The 18,908-nt window shown below is 50.7% G+C and overlaps 9 protein-coding genes across 9 annotated transcripts, besides 1 other annotated feature; 4 read left to right on the top strand and 5 right to left on the bottom strand.

Annotated features, from left to right (window-relative positions):
* Nucleotides 1–18,908: part of a sequence feature (contig 1.88 1..183820(1)) that runs on past both edges of the window.
* On the top strand, nt 377–1,769 carry ANIA_10636 (NUDIX hydrolase; the record flags this gene model as incomplete). Its single annotated transcript, XM_050612199.1, has 2 exons — nt 377–867; nt 914–1,769. The coding sequence occupies 2 exons, from the start codon at nt 377–379 to the stop codon at nt 1,767–1,769; spliced, it is 1,347 nt and encodes a 448-aa protein (XP_050468145.1).
* ANIA_10643 (uncharacterized protein) lies at nt 1,949–2,622 on the top strand. The gene is made up of 4 exons (XM_050612198.1): nt 1,949–2,103; nt 2,168–2,199; nt 2,312–2,393; nt 2,453–2,622. The coding sequence occupies exons 1-4, from the start codon at nt 2,008–2,010 to the stop codon at nt 2,477–2,479; spliced, it is 237 nt and encodes a 78-aa protein (XP_050468144.1). The 5' UTR covers nt 1,949–2,007; the 3' UTR covers nt 2,480–2,622.
* Nucleotides 3,115–4,595, top strand: ANIA_05141 (uncharacterized protein; the record flags this gene model as incomplete). Its single annotated transcript, XM_657653.1, has 4 exons — nt 3,115–3,242; nt 3,327–3,354; nt 3,406–3,940; nt 3,997–4,595. The coding sequence occupies 4 exons, from the start codon at nt 3,115–3,117 to the stop codon at nt 4,593–4,595; spliced, it is 1,290 nt and encodes a 429-aa protein (XP_662745.1).
* Nucleotides 5,551–7,114, top strand: ANIA_05140 (putative tetracycline transporter; the record flags this gene model as incomplete). Its single annotated transcript, XM_657652.2, has 2 exons — nt 5,551–5,619; nt 5,674–7,114. The coding sequence occupies 2 exons, from the start codon at nt 5,551–5,553 to the stop codon at nt 6,967–6,969; spliced, it is 1,365 nt and encodes a 454-aa protein (XP_662744.1). The 3' UTR covers nt 6,970–7,114.
* Nucleotides 7,258–8,436, bottom strand: ANIA_10645 (uncharacterized protein; the record flags this gene model as incomplete). Its single annotated transcript, XM_050612197.1, has 2 exons — nt 8,128–8,436; nt 7,258–8,060 (listed from the first exon to the last, which is right to left on the bottom strand). Exons 1-2 carry the CDS (start codon nt 8,396–8,398, stop codon nt 7,258–7,260), a joined length of 1,074 nt encoding a protein of 357 aa, XP_050468143.1. The 5' UTR covers nt 8,399–8,436.
* ANIA_10635 (chromatin-binding protein CTF4) lies at nt 8,603–11,575 on the bottom strand. The gene is made up of 8 exons (XM_050612196.1): nt 11,461–11,575; nt 11,249–11,406; nt 11,044–11,195; nt 10,055–10,989; nt 9,877–10,011; nt 9,701–9,832; nt 9,356–9,654; nt 8,603–9,312 (listed from the first exon to the last, which is right to left on the bottom strand). The coding sequence occupies exons 1-8, from the start codon at nt 11,495–11,497 to the stop codon at nt 8,650–8,652; spliced, it is 2,511 nt and encodes an 836-aa protein (XP_050468142.1). The 5' UTR covers nt 11,498–11,575; the 3' UTR covers nt 8,603–8,649.
* On the bottom strand, nt 11,809–13,697 carry ilv3C (putative dihydroxy-acid dehydratase; the record flags this gene model as incomplete). The annotated part of the gene is made up of 3 exons (XM_657650.1): nt 11,809–12,972; nt 13,024–13,235; nt 13,283–13,697. The coding sequence occupies 3 exons, from the start codon at nt 13,695–13,697 to the stop codon at nt 11,809–11,811; spliced, it is 1,791 nt and encodes a 596-aa protein (XP_662742.1).
* On the bottom strand, nt 13,890–15,782 carry ANIA_10647 (cytochrome P450; the record flags this gene model as incomplete). Its single annotated transcript, XM_050612195.1, has 2 exons — nt 13,890–15,500; nt 15,547–15,782. The coding sequence occupies 2 exons, from the start codon at nt 15,780–15,782 to the stop codon at nt 14,024–14,026; spliced, it is 1,713 nt and encodes a 570-aa protein (XP_050468141.1). The 3' UTR covers nt 13,890–14,023.
* Nucleotides 16,114–18,673, bottom strand: yme2 (putative RNA12 protein; the record flags this gene model as incomplete). The annotated part of the gene is made up of 2 exons (XM_657649.2): nt 16,114–18,419; nt 18,469–18,673. 2 exons carry the CDS (start codon nt 18,671–18,673, stop codon nt 16,120–16,122), a joined length of 2,505 nt encoding a protein of 834 aa, XP_662741.2. The 3' UTR covers nt 16,114–16,119.

Raw genomic sequence — 18,908 nt, 5'->3', positions numbered from 1 at the left:
ATTCTTCAGTTATCGCGATGGAGGGGAAACATAGCAAAAATAGCTCCAAAGATAGCTCGTTGGTCTAAAAAGGCAGGCGCGCTCTAGTGAAGCAGCTGGACGCTTTCCCTCGCTACATTCGAGCACGTGCAGCAGGAGCTCCCTCCAGAAACCCACCTCGGCCAATTGGGAACAACACGACTCAAGGTAAAATGCGGCGGACCCGGGAGTGACCCGGCATTAGTGGATTTTGTTCAAAGACTCGAAGCGATTTGTTAGTTTTGACGTCGCCGGAGTTCCACCGTTATCTATCGAGTACCTACGGCGTAATATGCTCGATGCGTGACTTTGTTTTCATTTAAACAGCCTATTAATCATCCCATTCGTCCTCGACCTCATGCAAGCCGATAATTCAACCTCGCCGCAAACACCTGCGTTGTCTTCCTCTCTCCATCATGTCCTGTTAGATCTCTACCAGAACACCTATCCTCACGTTCCCAACCCTCCGCAATGCAAGAAAAGAGCCTCCGTCGCTCTAGTCCTTCGAGTCCGACCTACGTACAAACATCGGCCAGACCGATCCTCGATTATTGCAAATGATACCAGCGCCCCGGTGACAGAGCAACTGAACAATTTCTTTTCCCAACCGTGGGTGCAGAATGGAGACCCTGAAGTTTTGTTCATCAAAAGAGCTTCGCGCGTTGGCGACCGCTGGACCGGCCATGTTGCTCTGCCGGGGGGCAAGCGAGATCCTGAGGACGCCGATGATCGAGCAGCTGCAATTCGAGAAGCTTGGGAAGAAGTGGGCCTCGATTTGACAACGGACGACTGCATATACGTAGGGAATCTGCCTGAGCGTATTGTAACATCGAGCTGGGGCAGCGTTCCGTACGATTCCCCCTTGTCTGCTAGACGAATTTACTGATCTTGTTAGGTTGATGGTTCTATGCCCGTACATCTTTCTCCTAACAGGATGCGACTCCCCCATCCTCGAACTGCAGCCAGATGAAGTCGCGTCAACTCACTGGGTATCCCTAAACGTCCTCTTATCTCCATCGTCGCGAACGGTAGAACATGTCGACATGACACAACGGCTTGCAAGTACAGGAGGACTCATGGCTCGGCTGGCCAGCCGAGCCATGATGGGCTACATGCAATTCTCAGCGATCAGCTTGACGCCAACGGAATCCTTGCAGTGCAGTGTGAACCTCAAGCGCAATCTCGCGACAGCGCAAACTTCGACCTGGCTTCAAAAATTGAAATCCACACTTTGTAATTCGCAGCATGGCCCAAACCAGGCCCCACCACTCCTTCTCTGGGGCCTTACGCTCGGCATACTAGCCGACTTTCTGGATATGCTTCCCCCTCACACAGCCGTTCAATTATGGAAATACCCCAATTTCACGTCTCCTGACTTGCGCTTGATCGTGAATATTCTTACCTATCGTTTGCGAAAGCGTAATATGCATCAGGTAAAGTTTGGAGCGCGCCGCCGACCGAGCAATACAGCTATTGATGGCGAAACGGCAGCGCTACCGGTTGTCGAAGTGCACGAGAATGATGACCGCAATCAAGTCGGCATTGGAGGACTTGGAGTTGGAAGGTACTATGGCCCTTCTGACAAAAGCCCTGACGGCAGTGCTTATGCGGTGGGCATTATGCTTAGAGGTTATTACCAGAGGATTCGACTTGCACTCTATATCTTTGTCGCGTGGCGGGTGGCCATGGGATCTGCGGCGGCTTTTTATGTTTGGAAATACCTTCGCTCCCGGGTTACTATCGGGCTATAGATGCTAGCTAGAATTTATAGACTTTTCTAATACAATCACCAACAACATGAGGCGGACTGCACGTTTGCATCACTCCGAGTACATCATACATTCCAGCCTCGGCAGTCTCCGATCATTGTTTGATTACATAATCCCACCCCATCCAGTTGCTGCGATTGACAAGGCGTCACCAACATCAATCAAGATACTCCAGGACATAATCCTTGCTCGAGTCAAAGGGCCTTCTGACGCCAGGAGAATGACCGCCACCCAGAAGCTCTATCCCCGTGCGACCGTGAAGCGGATAGTCAAGGCTCATGCAAACCGCAGCTTGAGCAAGAACGCAGATATCTTGGTAAACAAGCATACCTCGAACTACAAACATCGATATTTGCTAAAACCAGTGGCTCTACTACTAGATATTCCTCGATTACATGCTCTTCATGCAGGAGTAAGTCAATCAAGTCTTATTACCTTTCTCCTCTAGTCCTCCGATCCCGATTTTACACCACACCTAGCGCATACCTCTGCGATCTACAATTGAACATTTCTGACGATAGCAGGCTGATGCGTGAAGCTTCAATTCGATCGCATAAGGCTGGCGAAAAGAGTATCAGTCCGAACTCTGTTCGCAAAGTGACGGAGGTTTGTGCCGATGCGCGCGACAGTTCGAAGCATAATACTGACAGGATCTGGTGTTGTAGAAAACGCTACGGAAGTTCAAAGGATGATTGAGAATCGATTCCCTTGCAATAGACGCTTGCACAGAATTACGCATTTTGTTTGGGGTATGGAACATTGGCGCAGAACTGAAGAATTGTCATTATAATTTAAGCTGGATGAAGTCGGATATCAGGGCCTAGTGGAGTTTCTGGCGTCATTTTTTTCTAGGAACCATGATACCCAATTCAATGATCACTTGTATAACCATAAATTGCTGCTTCACGTTGGTGGTTTAGCTCGGCAGAGTCTCGTATGTGAGCGCTACTACAGAGTAGCCAGGTACGCTAGATACCGTACTTCATAAAGTATAGGCATCTACATCATTTTAAGACGAAACTAACAGAAGTAAATGCCATTATCGACTAATAACACTGACACTGGTGTCAGTGTTGGGCGACCCTTGACTGCACGCGACAAACAAAGGCGGCGCTGAGGATCGGTGACGGGCCCGCCTTTGCTTTCTTTCTTCTGCCCTCCACTTGTTTCTACACGTCAACTTCTCTTCTTTCTCTCTGTTTGCTGCATTTTGTGTCTCCAGGCTGTTGTCTGAATTTCGAATTTTCTATCCGTTCTATACTACTCTAATTATCTACCATAACTTCACATTCGAGCTTCATCTGCTACATTCTCCACCACCTACATAATGGCTGCAGCTGCTGTTGACACTGCCCCTGCGCAGTCTCCCTCTCCTTCAGACGTCAAGCCCAACAGTGTTACCAATTCTGTACCTTCAGAGCTTGTCGAATTTCCACACTACAGAGAACTTCAGAGGTATGCTCAATTCGAAGCTCTGCGCGCGCCTCGCTTCATATTCTTCGTTTGCGGTGGACTAACACAATGCTAACTAATCCATAGGAACTTGCGCAACAATGTGAAGAAGCTGGTTAGTAGCTTCGGCTGCGCTACCTTGCATTTTCATACTAACTCAACCTAGAACGCTACCTCCAAAGTGGACGCCGTCATCGCCAACAACCCCGACAAGACGCTCGACGAGCTCGTTGCGGAGAAGAAGATCAACGAGGATCAAAAGGCACAGGCACTGAAGAAACCTGTTCTTCAGGCCACCATTGCGCAGCTGGAGGAGCAGATTGCGCACTACAAGGAGTTTGCGACATTCTACGAACAGCGTCTGGCCAGCCAGAAGGCGGAGCTCGAGAAGGCGCACAAGGAGGTGGAGGCTCTGCGGGAGAAGGCTGCCACTGCAACACCGGCACCCGCAGAGCAAACACCTGAAGTAAAGAAGGAGGATGCCGCTCAGCAATTGCTGAGCGTGAGCAGGTTCCTGAGCACTGCTGCCATCAGAAGACATCGTGGTGAGGACGAGACTACGGCTGAGAGTCGTGCCTTCGAAGGTGTCCTCGCCCAGGTCTACGGAGGCCACCTCGATGCAGTTGCCTCGATGCAGAAACTCATTGATGGAGCCGATGAGAAGGTTGTCAGTGTTGACGGCGAGAAGCTTGAAGTCACCTGTAAGTTCTTATACCCTCACTTAATGTACTTGAGATTGAGACTCATCAAAACGCAGTCGCTCGTGTTAAGCAGCTCTCCGAACAGGAGACAGTCGCGTCAGCCGCTTCGCAGCCCGCTCCAGAGGCCGCGACCGATCCCACTACAGCCAACGCCGCTTCCACCGAACTTCAGGACCCGGTATATGTCACTGAAGCTGCTATAGACAACGCCGCCACCGCCTCCACAAATGAGGCTGAGAGCGTTGCTCCGCCGCCGCAGACACTTGTTGGGGAAGGTGCAAACGCGGTCGCTGAATCCGCATGGGAGCCGAACAGCGACCCTCTTGCCTCTTCCACGAACACTGAGGGCTTTGTAGAGATCCCTCGTGACCCGGCTGAGACGGAAACTGGCCTCCAGGCGACTCCGGCCAACATAACCGCCGACGTTGCCTCCGAGGACGCAGAAAAAACTGAAAACGACTTTGAGCAGGTGGGCAGCCGCCACCAAAGGCAGTCTAGCTTCCGAGGTCGGGGCCGCGGTCGTGGTCGTGGAGGCGATAATTTCCGGGGTCGTGGCCGTGGTGACTTCCGTGGTCGTGGCCGCGGCCGCGGCCGCGGCGGCCGTGGACGTGGAGGACCTAACGGAGCACCCGCTGCCACCCCGGCTGCTCAGTAACAGAACCGACTATGCGACATGAAGGGAATATGCTTGAGCACGATTATTTTCTCTACACCTCATCTATTCCCTCTCGACCACCTGCTCATCAGGCCGACTGTCTTTCCAATTCCTATAATATATCATATCTCTTCATGGATAATGGTGGTGTTATGGTTCACGAAAGCAATGAATTTTCGAAATGATACAACAAGACTTTGCACCAATTCCTTGGTTCCGGGAGGTCCTGCAAAACTTTTCTGTTGGCATTTGTGTTGTGGTTATTGAGCGTGCATCTGGTTGTTCTTCGATCGATATCTCTTTCTATATTCTCTTGATATAGTTGTTGCGTTGCCTTTGGTAACGCGCTCTATTATCTTCCCTTCACCTGTATTCTAGTTTGGCCTATTTGCCGACATATCTATAAATCTTGGAAAAGGATTGGGCAGTTGTTTGCTAACGGCGGGAATCTAGGTGGGCTGATAGATGGTGTTCATAGTCATGAAGCAGTTGTCTCTGTTATACACTTACTAGAAATGATCTTGTAGGACTATGACAGACACTACAGGATTGAGGTGCTGGCGAAATATGACAAGTGACGTTTTTGCGCCGTTGATGCCAATCCCAAATATGCTCGTGGGCATTAATGCCTCTCAATATATATGTATTTAGCTGTAGGCTATCCACTCGCTTGGATTCCTCGTAAACCTCGTATGCGAATAGCGTATACGAAGTAATAAGCTGTAGTATAGCATAAGCCTGGCCGATGGTGGGCCTACTCCATAATATATATTCAATATGATTCGTGGGGCTGGGTTGAGCGAATGACATAATTTGTTTGTCTGGAACTTGAATGATTTGGAATGAATCAGATGGACAGCTTGCATTAATTATTCTGAACACACCATATAAATGCTGTTCTCTCTTCCTTTCCTGGACGCTGACCAGTGAACCCCTTCCTGCTTGCTAGCACACCATGGCCGTGCCCGCAGAACAGCGCAAGAAGATCCTCAAGGTTTTGATGACTTCCTTGTTACTAGACCTGGTATGCTTGCCATCTGGAACATCCAATATAACTCCTAACGTGCAAAAATGGCAGATATCGTTCACGTTCATCCTCCCCCTCTTCCCTTCCCTACTATCGTTCTACCGCGAGCGTGATCCCTCCCCATCCTCCCCTCTAAACACAGTCTTCCACTACCTGAACGCCTACAAGAATGCTTTCGCCAAACCCATCGATTCTCGTTACGACATCGTCCTTCTAGGCGGCGCCCTTGGCTCCCTGTTTTCACTTCTGCAAGCCATTGCCGCCCCCGTGATCGGCCGGCTCTCTGACAAGCATGGCCGCCGCAAGGCATTGCTAGCATCAATGCTCGGAAACACACTCAGCGTTGCGCTGTGGGTTGCTGCAACCGATTTCCGAACGTTCCTTGCGAGTCGCATCGTGGGAGGGCTGAGTGAAGGCAATGTGCAACTTGCGCATGCGATCGCGACGGATATCAGTGAGCCAAGTCAACGCGGGTCGACGATGGCGCTGGTCGGCGCGTGCTTCAGTATCGCGTTCACGTTTGGACCTGCCCTAGGCGCGTACCTGTCCGGGATTATGACTGTTAAGGCGAATCCGTTTGCGACGGCAGCGGGGGTCAGCCTGGGGCTTATTCTGCTTGAAACTGTTTACATCTACGCTTGTTTGCCAGAGACACATCCGCAGATTACAGGGAGCTCCTCGACTTCGGCCCCTACCTTGAATGAGGACTCGAAGAAGACGAAGGAGGCGCCCAAGGCGAAAAGCTCGACATATCAATACAGTAACAACCCCACCACCCTTAACATCCTACACCTGCTCTTCCTCCTCCCCTTCTCTGGTATGGAATTCTCTCTACCCTTCCTGACGGCAACATTCTACACGAATTCCACCGCTTCTCCTGCCGCATTGAACGGTCGTCTCCTGTCAACAATGGGTCTCATCGCTTCACTCCTCCAAGGCACAGTCGTGCGCAGGCTCCCGCCTCTCCTCGTTGTTCGAATCGGCGTTGCGAGCGCAACAATCTCCTTCTTTCTGCTGTCACGGGTCACATCAATAGCTGGTCTCTATACAGCTGCTACTTTCCTTGCCGTGACAAGTGCGTCAGTTGTGACAGGATTGAATGCGCTCGGGTCACTGGAAGCTAGGGAGGAGGAGAGGGGCGTTGTTTTGGGACGGCTGAGGAGCTGGGGACAGGTCGGACGCGCGGCGGGACCAGTGCTGTTTTGTACTCTGTTTTGGTGGGTTGGAAGGGAGGTTGCGTATTTGACTGGCAGTGTGGTTATGGCTGGGGTTTGTATGGGTGTGTTTTTAGGGTTGAGGGCACCGGCTGTTCCTCCTGCTGCTGGTGAAGGAAAACCGGTACGATGACTCTATTGCATATACCAAGGCTTATTGTTCTGTGAGCCTGGGCTAGGTATGTACGATATATGTCCTATGCTGTTGTATATGGTATACATAGTCTCTGATTAGAGCAATGTTACTGCTGCTGCTGGACAGTGGCTGTTGTACGTGAATTATTCACTGCATCGCAATCATTCATTGGGATATAGGTATGTAGTATAATACAGTCCAATAACAAGAGAGGAGATTGTCCAGATAAATACAACGCCAGCATTCTATCATCTCGGCAACCATCGAGCATGGAAAATAGAAGAATTATAACGAAGATCCAGACGCCCCCGAGATCCTTATCTTTTCAGCCTCATCACTTCGCCACCGGCCCTCTCGACCATGACCAGGATCCTGCCCAGTACCAGAACAGCACAACCCGGCCGGTTGTGGCGTATCCAACGATCCCCTCGCCTTCCCAATCAGCCAATCTGTGAGAGTGACAAATTTCGCCGTGCGCTCCCAGCCACCTGCGTCCTCCGCATGCTCGATTGTCTGCGTCAGAACACGGCCTTCTTCATCGAAAGAGAATATAAAGAGGCCAGTGAACTGGTCGTCGCGCGAAAGTTTGAAGATCGGAGCATCCCCACCAAGAAGAACGCTCAGGCCTTTGTTCGTGTTTGTCTTGGATTCGTCGCCGGTTTTCGGATCTCGCTTCAGAGGGGATGAAGATGCAGTTGATAATGTTGAAGTCTCGGATTTAGATGAAGACGAAGATGAATGAGAGTTCGGCTTCTCCGTCCGCCAGCGCACTACAAGCCTCTCATCACCGCAATCCCCATTTTTGGCTTGTGTTCCATGCGCCGTGTCCACCTGTGGATCTGGAACTATCCCGCCACGCACGATCCTCTCGCTGAGAATTTGCAGCTTCACGTTTCCGACCAGCGGGACACTGCTCCAGGCTACAGGTACAGCCCATAAAGCGGCGCGGTAGAGAGTGCGGCCCTTGACGGTGGGCAGATGCGGGTGCGTCGAGGGAAAGAGGTGGAGGGTTACGTTGGGAGAGAGTATGTGTGGGGGAAGAGGGTTCGTGAGAATCGTCGGGAGGAGAGGCGAGAGGATTCGTAGAGCTGTTATATATAAATGTTAGTTTTATATTCTTTAAGATATACAGTGGTCACGGAAGGCGAAGTATACTCTTTCCAAGCTTTATGATCCGCTCATCGGGGGGTTTGTGGTCGTTTGGAGGAGTAAGGTCGTCTGTGAGCGAGTATTTGAAGCTGAATCCAGGCCCTGATTGAGAGGGTAGGAGAGGAAGATGGGCTTGAGGTGACGGTGAGCGAGGAATATCATGGCGGATTTGAGAGTGAGAAGACGCGCATCTTGAGCTGTTCGAGCGAAATCGATAGAAGCGAGTAGTGCGGGAAGAGGCAAAAGTGGATGAGCGAGAGAGAGCGAACTTCGGCATCGCGGGAGACGATAATGGCGTGATTAATGCATTAGAATACTCGTTATCAGATAGTTGTAAATTGAAGAATTGGAATTTGGAGAATGGAAACTCGAAGATACTTGAAATGATGACGTTGACCCACAGGCCCGTTGCAGTACTATGTCTGGACTCTGCGGAGTACCTCAACTACCAAAAAATACCGCCAGCGTATCCAGTCCGATATCAATCAATCAAGGTATCAATTAAACAGCTAGTATTTCATACACTCATCAAAATGCTAATTCATCGTCGTCGTCCTCCCCTGCATACCGCCGCGCCGCCAAGTCCCGGATTTTATCCTCCAGCACGCCCCGGTTATACCGCTGCGCAACCTTGACAGCCGCCTCAACCATTTTCCCATTGCGGTCTTTCATCATATGCACCAGCTCCAGCGCCTTCATGCCCCGCTCCTCGCCCTCTCGGCACTCGATCGCCAGAAGCTGCAGAAGCACCTTGTCAAGCTCCAGCTCCTTCCGCGACAATTCAGCGCGCTGCGTGGCCGTCGCGTGCGTGGCCGAAAGGAGGTCCTGGAACAGTGAGAGGAGGAGATTACCACGGACAAAAGATTCCTCAAGGCGCATACTGTCGTTGCGCGCGGTGCTTCCTTCTTCGTCTTCCTCTTGCGGCTTGGGCTTGTCGGAGATGGGGATCTGGAAATCGAATTCGCTGAGCATTGGTCGTGGGAAGTACGGGTATCGATCTCCGCCTTTCAGAATGATGCAGTGAAATTTGTCCTGCGCGACTGCGACGGGCCAGTACGTTTCTTCTTTGCGGCCGCTTGCCAGTCGCTCCAGCTGCTTTGTGTCGAGGAGTGGAACCCAGCGCGCTTGGCCTTGGGTGCGCCAGTGCTGCAGGACCAGCAGCACGCCTTCCGTGTCGTAGATACAAGGGTCCTACTCAGTTAGATAGGTCTCAAATCAATAGGGAAATGCTCACCCCCATGTCTGTGAAGAAAACGCTTTTCAGCTCAGCTCCTTCCGGGATAGCCACAACATCCTCGTTCTGGCATATTTCGTCGCGCTTGACGTTTTCGATCGAGTACCGCAGCGTCCCCGTTCGCCCGTCGCTTCCCAGCGGTCCGTTGCCTATGGTCATAACATAGTCTCTCCAGGCGGCGCAGGTCACGGCCGGGCTTTTCTGTCTGTACACCCTGAAAGGTGTGCCATATAATGTATATACTCTAACATAGTCTTTTGTCGTTACTGCGACAATGTACGAATCACTAAGCGCCAGCGCTGCTGTTGTTAGTTTCTGATGCCATAAACTAAACTGCCCTCATACCTCGAATGTGTTCTCCTTTTGGCAGCGTAGTTTTCCAGTCTGCTCGCGTTGTCCACGTCTCATGCGGACGATAGAAGATCGTGGCAGGGCTATCATCAACTGGATTGTTTGAGAAAAGAGCCCCATTTTCATCTGATGCTGTTAGTAGGCGATTACATCCGGAATAGTTGACTTACTTAGGCATGCCCGATCATACAAAAACGGGTCAGTAAAGTGAAAGTCACGGTGCAGTTCCCGGTCATAAAATTCCACCGTCACAGTATTATGGGTTTCCTGGTCCACAGTCCACACAGCACCCGTCAAGTTCAAGCCTATCCTGTCAGTACGTGACATGTTAGGAGACGGTGCTCTTACATAAATACCGGCGATTCCCCCTCCAAGGCGTGCTACCAGGTTGAAGTGGCGGGTGGATCTTTGGCTTCGGAAACGATGTCAATGTCCGTTTATCCATATGACCCTCAATATCACCCAGATGCTTGTTCGTGCGCTTCCCGAACCCATTGACATCCTCAACATAACCAGCTCCATCGTCGTCTTCGACAAAGTCTTCCATGTCTTGGTCGTAACCCAGGATATCATCTAGCGAGTCAATGCTGCCCCTGCGCAGTGCCTCCTTAGGCCGACTCGCCAAGGGTCGCTGCACATTATCGGATATCTCAGTCAATGCGCCGGGAAATATAGGTGCTGCTTGTAGCGGCTTCTGAAGTAGAGCTTGGTAGTCCTTGGGCACAAATCCGTCGAAGATGAATATCTCTCCGTCTGACGTGGTGAGTGAGACACCGTTCTTTGTCGGATGCCATGCGAGGTTGATCACGTTTGGAAAGTTGTATCGATGGAGAATCTTCTGCGTCTTACTTTCCCAGAGCAGCACCTGGCCGTCCTTTGCAGCGGTCACCATGAGCGCCCCGTTAGGAGACCAACTCATGGCCGTGATATCCCCATTATGGCCACCAGAGAACGACATCTCCTTCTTCCACTCGCCCACGGAGAACAAGGCAATATCCCGGCTCGCATCCGCCGTCGCAAATGCAGTACCATCAGGATGCCAGACCACCCTCGCGGTCGCTTCATCTTCGGGTTCGAGCCGCCGGATCACACCGTCTAGCTTCCGCGCCAGTTCGGGCTCCTCGGTGTCCATTGAGTAGAGATATACGATTCCATCCGTACACGACACCGCAACATACCTTCCATTCGGGTCAAAGGTGATGTGTTTCGTTCCCTTTGTCTGTTCCCTCATATACTTGACCTTGGTCATGTCCTCGATGTTCACCAGTTTTACAGTAAGCTCACTAGCCCGCATCAGCTGATACCGTCAAAGTCATGGTAAGCGGTAGTCAACTTACTCGCTCGCGACAGCAACCCATCCATTATCCTTCGTAATGGCGATATCGCGCACTGCCAGCGCAGTGCGTGTAAGGAGTTTGTCCATTCTCCCCGACTTGACTTCGTACTGCCAGACTGTGCCGTCTTCGGCGCCCATAAAAAAGTACTCATTCTGCGCATATCAGCCTGCATCCCTAAGCTGCTAAGAATACAAGCTGCGCCTACCGTAGCTCCTATAGCGAGATGTGCATCGGCGCCTTCTTCCACGGTTTTGGGTTCCCCATCTTCTCCATCGGTATAGATTCGGATCGCGGAATTCGAGCCTCCAGTGATAATGTATCGGCCGTCAGGGGTATATGTCAGAACCGTCGTTCCGGGTGTGTCTAGGTTCGTTTATTGTAAGCGCTGCATTAATGGTCAGGTTAAGTTGAACTTACGGGCTGGCCTGCCCCTAGGTCGGACGGGATCAGACATTTTCGAAGATATGTTTAGGAAGACCGAATGAACCGAGTAAATCACCGTACTCTTTTCAGCATGTCGTAACTAAACCGCTGGTCCCGACGAACACACTATCCAGAACTTGTATGGAGATGCCTTATCGCAGTCGAGAAGCACTGGACAAGACGCGTTGTCGAACGCGTTGTCGGACGCGCCGCGTTTTGCTGTTTCGGGCAAATGCGGGCATAGGGCACAGGGTCAGGGCTCTAACTCCGGGTCTTTGGCTCCAGATCCAGGTAAAGAAACATGTCTCAACTTATTAAGTCTTTCTAGAAAAGAGAATTAAGCTAATCCCTAGATCCCCCGTTTGCCGTGAGAAAATCAAAGTCGGCACCATCCTGCGCCTGATTGACCGACCGCTCATACAACCCCCGATACCCCCTCTGCCTCGGCTTTACAGCAGCCGCTGCTTTCCGAGCCCCAATTCGCGACTTTAGTTCTTCCCCTGATATCTCCAGGTGCAGTCCCCTGCTCTCAATGTCACAAGTAATAAGGTCGCCTGTCTGTACAATACCAAACGGTGACTCGGGCACAGCCGACTCCGGCGATACATGAAGGATGATCGTCCCTCCGGCTGTGCCGGACATACGGCCGTCTGAGATTCGAAGCATGTCCTTTACGCCTGCGGCAGCTAGTTTACGTGGGATAGGTAGGAGTCCTGCCTCTGGCATCCCGGGGTTCCCGATCGGTCCTATATTCTTGAGAACAAGGATTGAGTCTGCCGTGACATCGAGATCCGGGTCATCAATGCGTCTGGCGAGGTCGGCGGAATTCTCAAAGACAACTGCAGGCCCGGTGTGCGTAAGAAGTCTGCGGTCTTTGGAGGCGGAGGCTTTCATGACCGCGCCATTGGGCGCTATATTTCCTTGCAGCACTATCAGCGATGATGAAGGGTAGAGAGGGTCTGAGAGTGGTCTGATGATTTTCTGGGATAGGGAGAAACCTCTGAATGGCGATGCATCCAGGAGCTCGCCTATCGTTTGGCCGGTAATTGTCATGGCTGAGAGATGGAGGAGGGGTCGAAGAGTATGTAAGAGCGCTAACATGCCCCCGGCGTTATGGAAATCAGTCATGTAGTTATCGCCACTGGGCTTGAGGTCTACCAGTAGCGGTGTCTTGCATCCAACCTCTTCAAACGTCTGTAAGGTTATCACACCCTGTACCTTTGGATGTCGATTCGCAATAGCCATAAGGTGCACTACTGCATTTGTTGATCCGCCGATTGCTTGTAGAACGGTGATGGCGTTCAGAAAAGACTCCTTCGATAGGATATCCTGTGGTTTCCACTTGCTGTTTGCTGCCCTTACTGCATTCGCACCTGTCTCTTCAGCAACTCGAGCTCTTGCAGACGACACCGCTGGTGCAGATGCTCCGCGTAGTGGCATCATACCAAGAGCAGCGGTGATGCACGCCATTGTGCTTGCCGTTCCCATAACGCCGCATGTTCCAATCTAGACTCTTTAGTCTGGGTCAACCGACTCGACGTCCAGATCCCAACTCACCGTCGGGGCAAGCTCTTCATTGATGGTTGAGATTTCTTCAATGTCTAGTTCGCCAGCACGGAAAGCAGCCCAGTTGTTCCGGCAGTCTGTACAAGCACCTATCCTCTGCCCGCGATGACTCCCAGGCATCATCGGCCCAGTAATTAGGGGAAGAATAGGCTTGTTTGCAGATATGCCGCCCATCAGTTGTGCAGGAACAGTCTTGTCACATCCTAAGGACATCCTTTAGTCCCATCCGCCATCGGGAAAGTAAACTCACCGCCGATCATAACACAAGCATCCAATGGCTGAGCCCTTATCATCTCCTCCGTATCCATGCTCATCAGATTTCTCAGAAACATGCTCGTCGGATGCGAAAACGACTCGTGTACACTGATTGTAGGGAACTCAACCGCAAGACCGCCATTTAACTGGATCCCGCGCTTCGCGGCTTCGATAAGTTGCGGCACATTGCCGTGGCATGGGTTGAATCCGGAGTAGGTGTTGATGATTCCGATGATGGGCCTTGAGAGCGCGTCTTCAGAGTAGCCTAGGGCTTTGACGAAGACCTTGCGGAGAAAAAGGGAGAAGTGTGCGTCTCCATAGGAGGTTAGGCCTTGTCGAAGGCCCGAGGTGGAAGTTATGGGGGTAGAGAGGTGATAGTCTGCAAGGACTTGGTTTTCGTCTTTGTCCATGAATATGTTTTATTTCTATCTGTAAGTCAAAAGGATAGCGTCAGTGCAGAGGATTGTAAGTCACGTATTTACGTTATTTATGGTGGGATCGGCTCGAGTATATCGGCGTAAGTCCGCGTATCTCGGATTCTTTTCCAGCATGTTGACCTGACTTCCAATTGGTCTGACCTTGAATATATGGACCCTGCTTTATGTCGGCACATCGTCAATTCGCTGGCATATCCTGCTAGTGCTAAAACAAAAGATTTCCCCGCATATTTGCACAACTCATCATATATCATTGCCTTTCTATACAAACCTTCTAGTCGATAACCAAACTATGTACATCACGAAGGGTATCGCGGTGACATCCGCACCCTTATATCATTCTTCGGCAAAAATGCAGCACTCGAGATTCTGTGCTCTGGAATCTTGAATTTCTTTCCCTCTGCGGGCGTAATCTGCCACAAGGATATAATCGCTGCGGAAAGAGCGAGAATTTTTTTCTCCGCGAAAGCACGTCCTTTGCAGGCAGGCATGCCGCCCCCGAATGGAGTCATGGTCTCAGACTTTGCGTACTTCTGGCCGGATTGTGGGTCAGTTCTTATAAATCTGAGAGGGTCGAATTGATCGGGATTGGAGAAGTGTGTCGGATCGTTGTGGATGACGCCATGGGGTATGATCACTAGCTCGCCATTTTTAAGGGAATAAGACTCCGGCGTTAACCGGCCTGCCTTTGAGGCCTCTTCCTCACTCTCCGTGATAGTCAGATCTGCGGTCAACTGCCGAAAGGACAACCCTGCAGAGTCCAAGCGTAGAGTCTCGTAGAAACTCGCTTTCAGAAGTTCACAAGAATCACACAGTTTATCGATGTCAATAGAAAGTCTAGGTGCCTCCAGTATCGGAAACCCGGTTTCCTCTCGAGTCGGCCTCGAGACTTTGACAAACGGGGCGATCTCCTTTCGAAGATCCTCCAGGAGCGTCGGGTTAGCGTAGAGATGAAGGAGATGGTAGAATACGATGTTAGGCGAGTTCCCATTCATAGCCCAGAGCAATGCTAGATGCGCAGGAGCACTCTCTTGTGGCGTCAGTCCCATGTCCTTCGCCATGCGCGCGCGGTTCTTGATCGGCTCCGAGACGTCTTCCAGATCACGAAGGTCGCGGAATTCCATCCCAAGGTCTTTCCCTTCATCCCAGAGTAGCAAAGCTTGGTGAAATATTGCAAGAGCATCCAATAGTCGATCACGGGCCATATACGCTGCAGAAATTCCTGGAGTTAAATAGCGAGGCGGTCCCATGGACAAGGTAGCGAACTGGTCATCAACACTCCAGACATCTTGAAGCAATGTTGGAAAAGTGTCCAAAATCGCTTGGCCGAATAGAGAAGTTGTCGTCACGGTCCCAACAAAATATCTAATGAGGGCGAAGAAATCTACCTCGCAGACTTGCTGGCCCTTTCCCTCGATAACTGTGACATCACCCGGCCGCTCCCAGAGCATCTGGTCAATAGGAGCTGCGGAGAAAGTCACCAAATTAGGAGTTTCACGTTCGATGAATCGGGCGGCAGCCCCTGATGTCTGAGATAGTGACGGCTCATGCATGAATTGGTTTGGAACGTTATGGACAAACACATGACGGTCAGAGGGGTTTAGCTTCTGAAAGACACCCCGGTCACCGAGAATATTCCTTGAAACATGTTGAACTAGCGGGGCCGTTGTTACTCCTCTAAATGTCAAGACGGACTTGATCATCGATGGGGACATGACAACGTTGTGCTTTGCCCCGCTCATCACGATGGCAAATACAGTCTCGTTCAGTCGATGCCTACAGAGTCAGCAAAATATAATGCAATAAGGATGATTCCACTAACCTGGTATTCTCTAGAAACTCTATGTGATTCCGAGCGAACGAAAGACTATGGCCAAACCATGGTATCCAATACGGCGCTGTCCTAGGCCGACGCGGCTGTGCTGTGTCTGTCTTCTTATAGCTTTGAAGTCCGGTGAGGATGCGCGTAAAAATGATAACACATATCAAAATGTATATCGCGGCCAAGACCAGTGTTTTTGGCTGTAGCCCATCATAGGCTCCTTGTATAGTGTTCATGTCTCTAATGAAGATGTCGCATGAACCTCAGGGTCGAAAGCCCAGAGGTATAGGTGAGAAGTCCCTGGCAGGAATGAATTATAAGAAGAAAACGGATTCTATACGTTTAGTCATTGGAATTGAGATGGTTAACTATCCAAAAATTTCTTGCTACTGAATGAAAAGGCAGAGATTCGTGCAGAAGTTAGTCGACCTTGGAAGCGGCGATACGGTAATTTACAGCTGACATCAGCAGATTCCGTAACAAACGCAGCAAGCATGTGAAATCAATATACAGAGTAGAAATTGGTCTAGAATACATACGGGCCTGCCCACTATTGCAAAGTAAATATGATAACTAATGCTCACTTTGCAGCATCTTTTGGAGTGCTGCACTTTCAGCTTCATACTTTGCAATCTTGTTCTGCGAGTTGTACACCTTCTGCAGCAACCATTGGATTCTCCCTGTGAGTTCTCGAGGCTGCTTTGGCAGCTTCCCTAGCAAGAGGAGCTCCTCTTCGTACTTTCCAATGCTCTTGTTCTCTTTACTGATGAGCTGTGACAAGACCTCCATATCCAAGCGGCTGCTCAAGGCCTTGTTTTCAGTCAATCGCTTGAACACAGCCTGATAAACCGGCCTGCCAGCCCTCACCCTCTCAGGCGAGCCATTGACGGTGACGATTGATATCAGCTCCGCCTGTTCGAGCTCACGGAGAGCTTGACTGTTTGATTTGAACAAGTCAGATTGAATGACATGATTGTAGGGTACGCTGCCGTCCTTCGAGCGTGCGAGGGTTTTGATCAAATGCCAGGCCTGTTGGTGAGTCCACTTCTGTGATTCGGACTCAGGATTCAAAATGAACATCTTCAAAATCTCGGAGGCTGATTGTTCCACGATGCGGGTGACGGCTCCTCGGGGCGTTTCTCCAGCCTCGATACGATGCGCCATGAACTCGAGATCCGTAAGACGCCCTCCTAGCACGCCAATGCAGCTATCAAGTTCTGCCAGGTCCTCTTCGTGCCGGGTATCTTTGTTCTTGTTCCTTGCTTCATGTTCCAGATGATTGAGCACGAATTTTCGGCCGACCTCAAGAGAGCAATCGCCTAGTGAAATTGTTCGAAAGACCGTGTTCGGGAGGGCTTTGCTTAGAGGTTTCGCGAAGGACACATCAGTTGTCAAAAATATGACATGTGCAATATTTCCGGTTGCCAGACCCGCAGCCCACTCTGTGATCTTGTCATAAACTACACTGGTAGCCTCCGGGTTATTGTGAAGGTAGTTATCAATGACTACTACTGGCCGTACTTCGGGGTGAGCCTCAAGGTATTCCTCATCGGAAAGTTGCGCATCCGGATCTGTCTTCTTTCGGTGCTCCAATGTGATGCTCTTGAGAGCTACCGCAGTGTTTTGCCAGATGTTGCTGAGCTGGGCATCCAGGGTCTCGGAGAATCCTGCCTTCGTGCCAATCATACCCTGTGCCGCAAGGTCGATAAAGCTGCTGATACTGTTCATCCACGAGAATACTGGACGGTATCCCACTTGGCTAGCTGCTCGGGCAATCTTCGCTGTGTCCCCTTTGGCGTCTTGGATCTGTTTACAGTCGATAATAAGTTTATACTTGTTGTCTTTTAAAGTCCGGTCCAAAACTAATTCGCGCTTGCCTGAGCCACGCGGGCCGTGTATCACAATGAAGGTTTCCGCACTTTCTGTCAACCAAGAGTTGAGCTGTTCAATATCGTTATGACGATCCTCCCAGATTGCTGACAAGCCCCGAACATCGGGTTTGCTCTGTCTGAAGTATATATTCGCTTTGCTGACCTGGTACCGGACCCATTGAAGGAATTTGTTCTCTTCTATCTGCAGCGTCGCCTTGATCTTCATTTTGATGAAAAAGGTACGTATCGGGTCGAAAATAGTCACTGTGATAGCGGCAATGAGAGCGGCAACGGCAGGAATCACTAGACGGGGATGGCTCAGGAGCCAGTCCTTGATCATAGACAGTCTAATCTTCCTTTCATACTTGATCTTGACCCGAGTGCCGGACTTGCCTTCTCCTCCTTCAGGAGGTATGGTAAACCCGTGGACGCAGTTTTTTGCAGTAACCGCGTTGCTAGGGCGTGCGAATTCAACCAATGCATACCTTGGCGTGACTTTCGAGTCCGGCGGCTGTTGCTCAATATAACGAAGTTTTCCATACCTGCGGAAAACCGAGTAGAGGACTTCTGTGGTCAACTCTGTCGCTGACCCCTCAGGTGTAGCTGGATGAAATTCAACTCTTATACGCGGACTAGGAATGCGATAGAGGTCTTCGATCCACGGCCTGCCTTGGACGTGAGCAACTGTTGCTTGTTGGAAGGGGTTGAACCACGGCCGGATAGGATTCTTTTCCAAATGCTCTTTGATACTAGCCTCGATTTCGGCGTCTGTTGCTTCTGATTTGCGAGCATACTTCACAAAGGCACCGCCTTCACGGAAGCGGGGGATGACGTCTTTGACGTCGATGTCCAGGTCTTGGGGAAGTACACGGCGAATGATATGCAGCGGATCGGACGCTGCAAGTTGCGGACGGTTGATGCGTTTCAAAGCTTTCTCATAGGAATGCGTGCCATTGAGAGGGCCCAATTGTAGTAGCCATTGAAGCTTTCGTGGGAAAATATCTAGAATATGTTGAGCCAATACCCAAGACGCACACGCGTAAATTCTCACTGTTGACGAATACTAGCCCTTCATTATCTTCCAAAGTGATATGTCCCGTCTCGAGCGAGCTGACGTTCGCAGAGCCGATTGTACTGGTAGAACTTGCTTGTCGGGCAGTATAAACATTCAGGACCCGATAAGCAGAAGAGATCCGCCAGCATGGCAAACGCCGGTAACCGTGGAACACCCTTCCAGAGAATAGGGCGCGCGTCATGCTTGCGAGGATGGAAGCATACTGTAAACGCAGACGAGCGATGAAGAACTGAGCTGCTGGTCGTTTGCGATGGGTGACGTCAGAGTCGATCTAGCCGATTAGAGTTCATAGATTATCGGTTCGTTTTAGACCCAATGACGGGTCCTAAGCTACACCGCCAAGCGGCGGAGACAAACAGCGCAAACAGAACAAACATCGTCTCTGTAACTCCGCCCATTGATAACATTGCATTTAA

Source organism: Aspergillus nidulans, chromosome V (genome assembly GCF_000011425.1).
Source record: "Aspergillus nidulans FGSC A4 chromosome V".
Classification (NCBI taxonomy): Eukaryota; Fungi; Ascomycota; class Eurotiomycetes; order Eurotiales; family Aspergillaceae; genus Aspergillus; species Aspergillus nidulans.
Note: the sequence above shows the minus strand (reverse complement) of the source record. Positions and strands in the feature narration are given on the sequence as shown.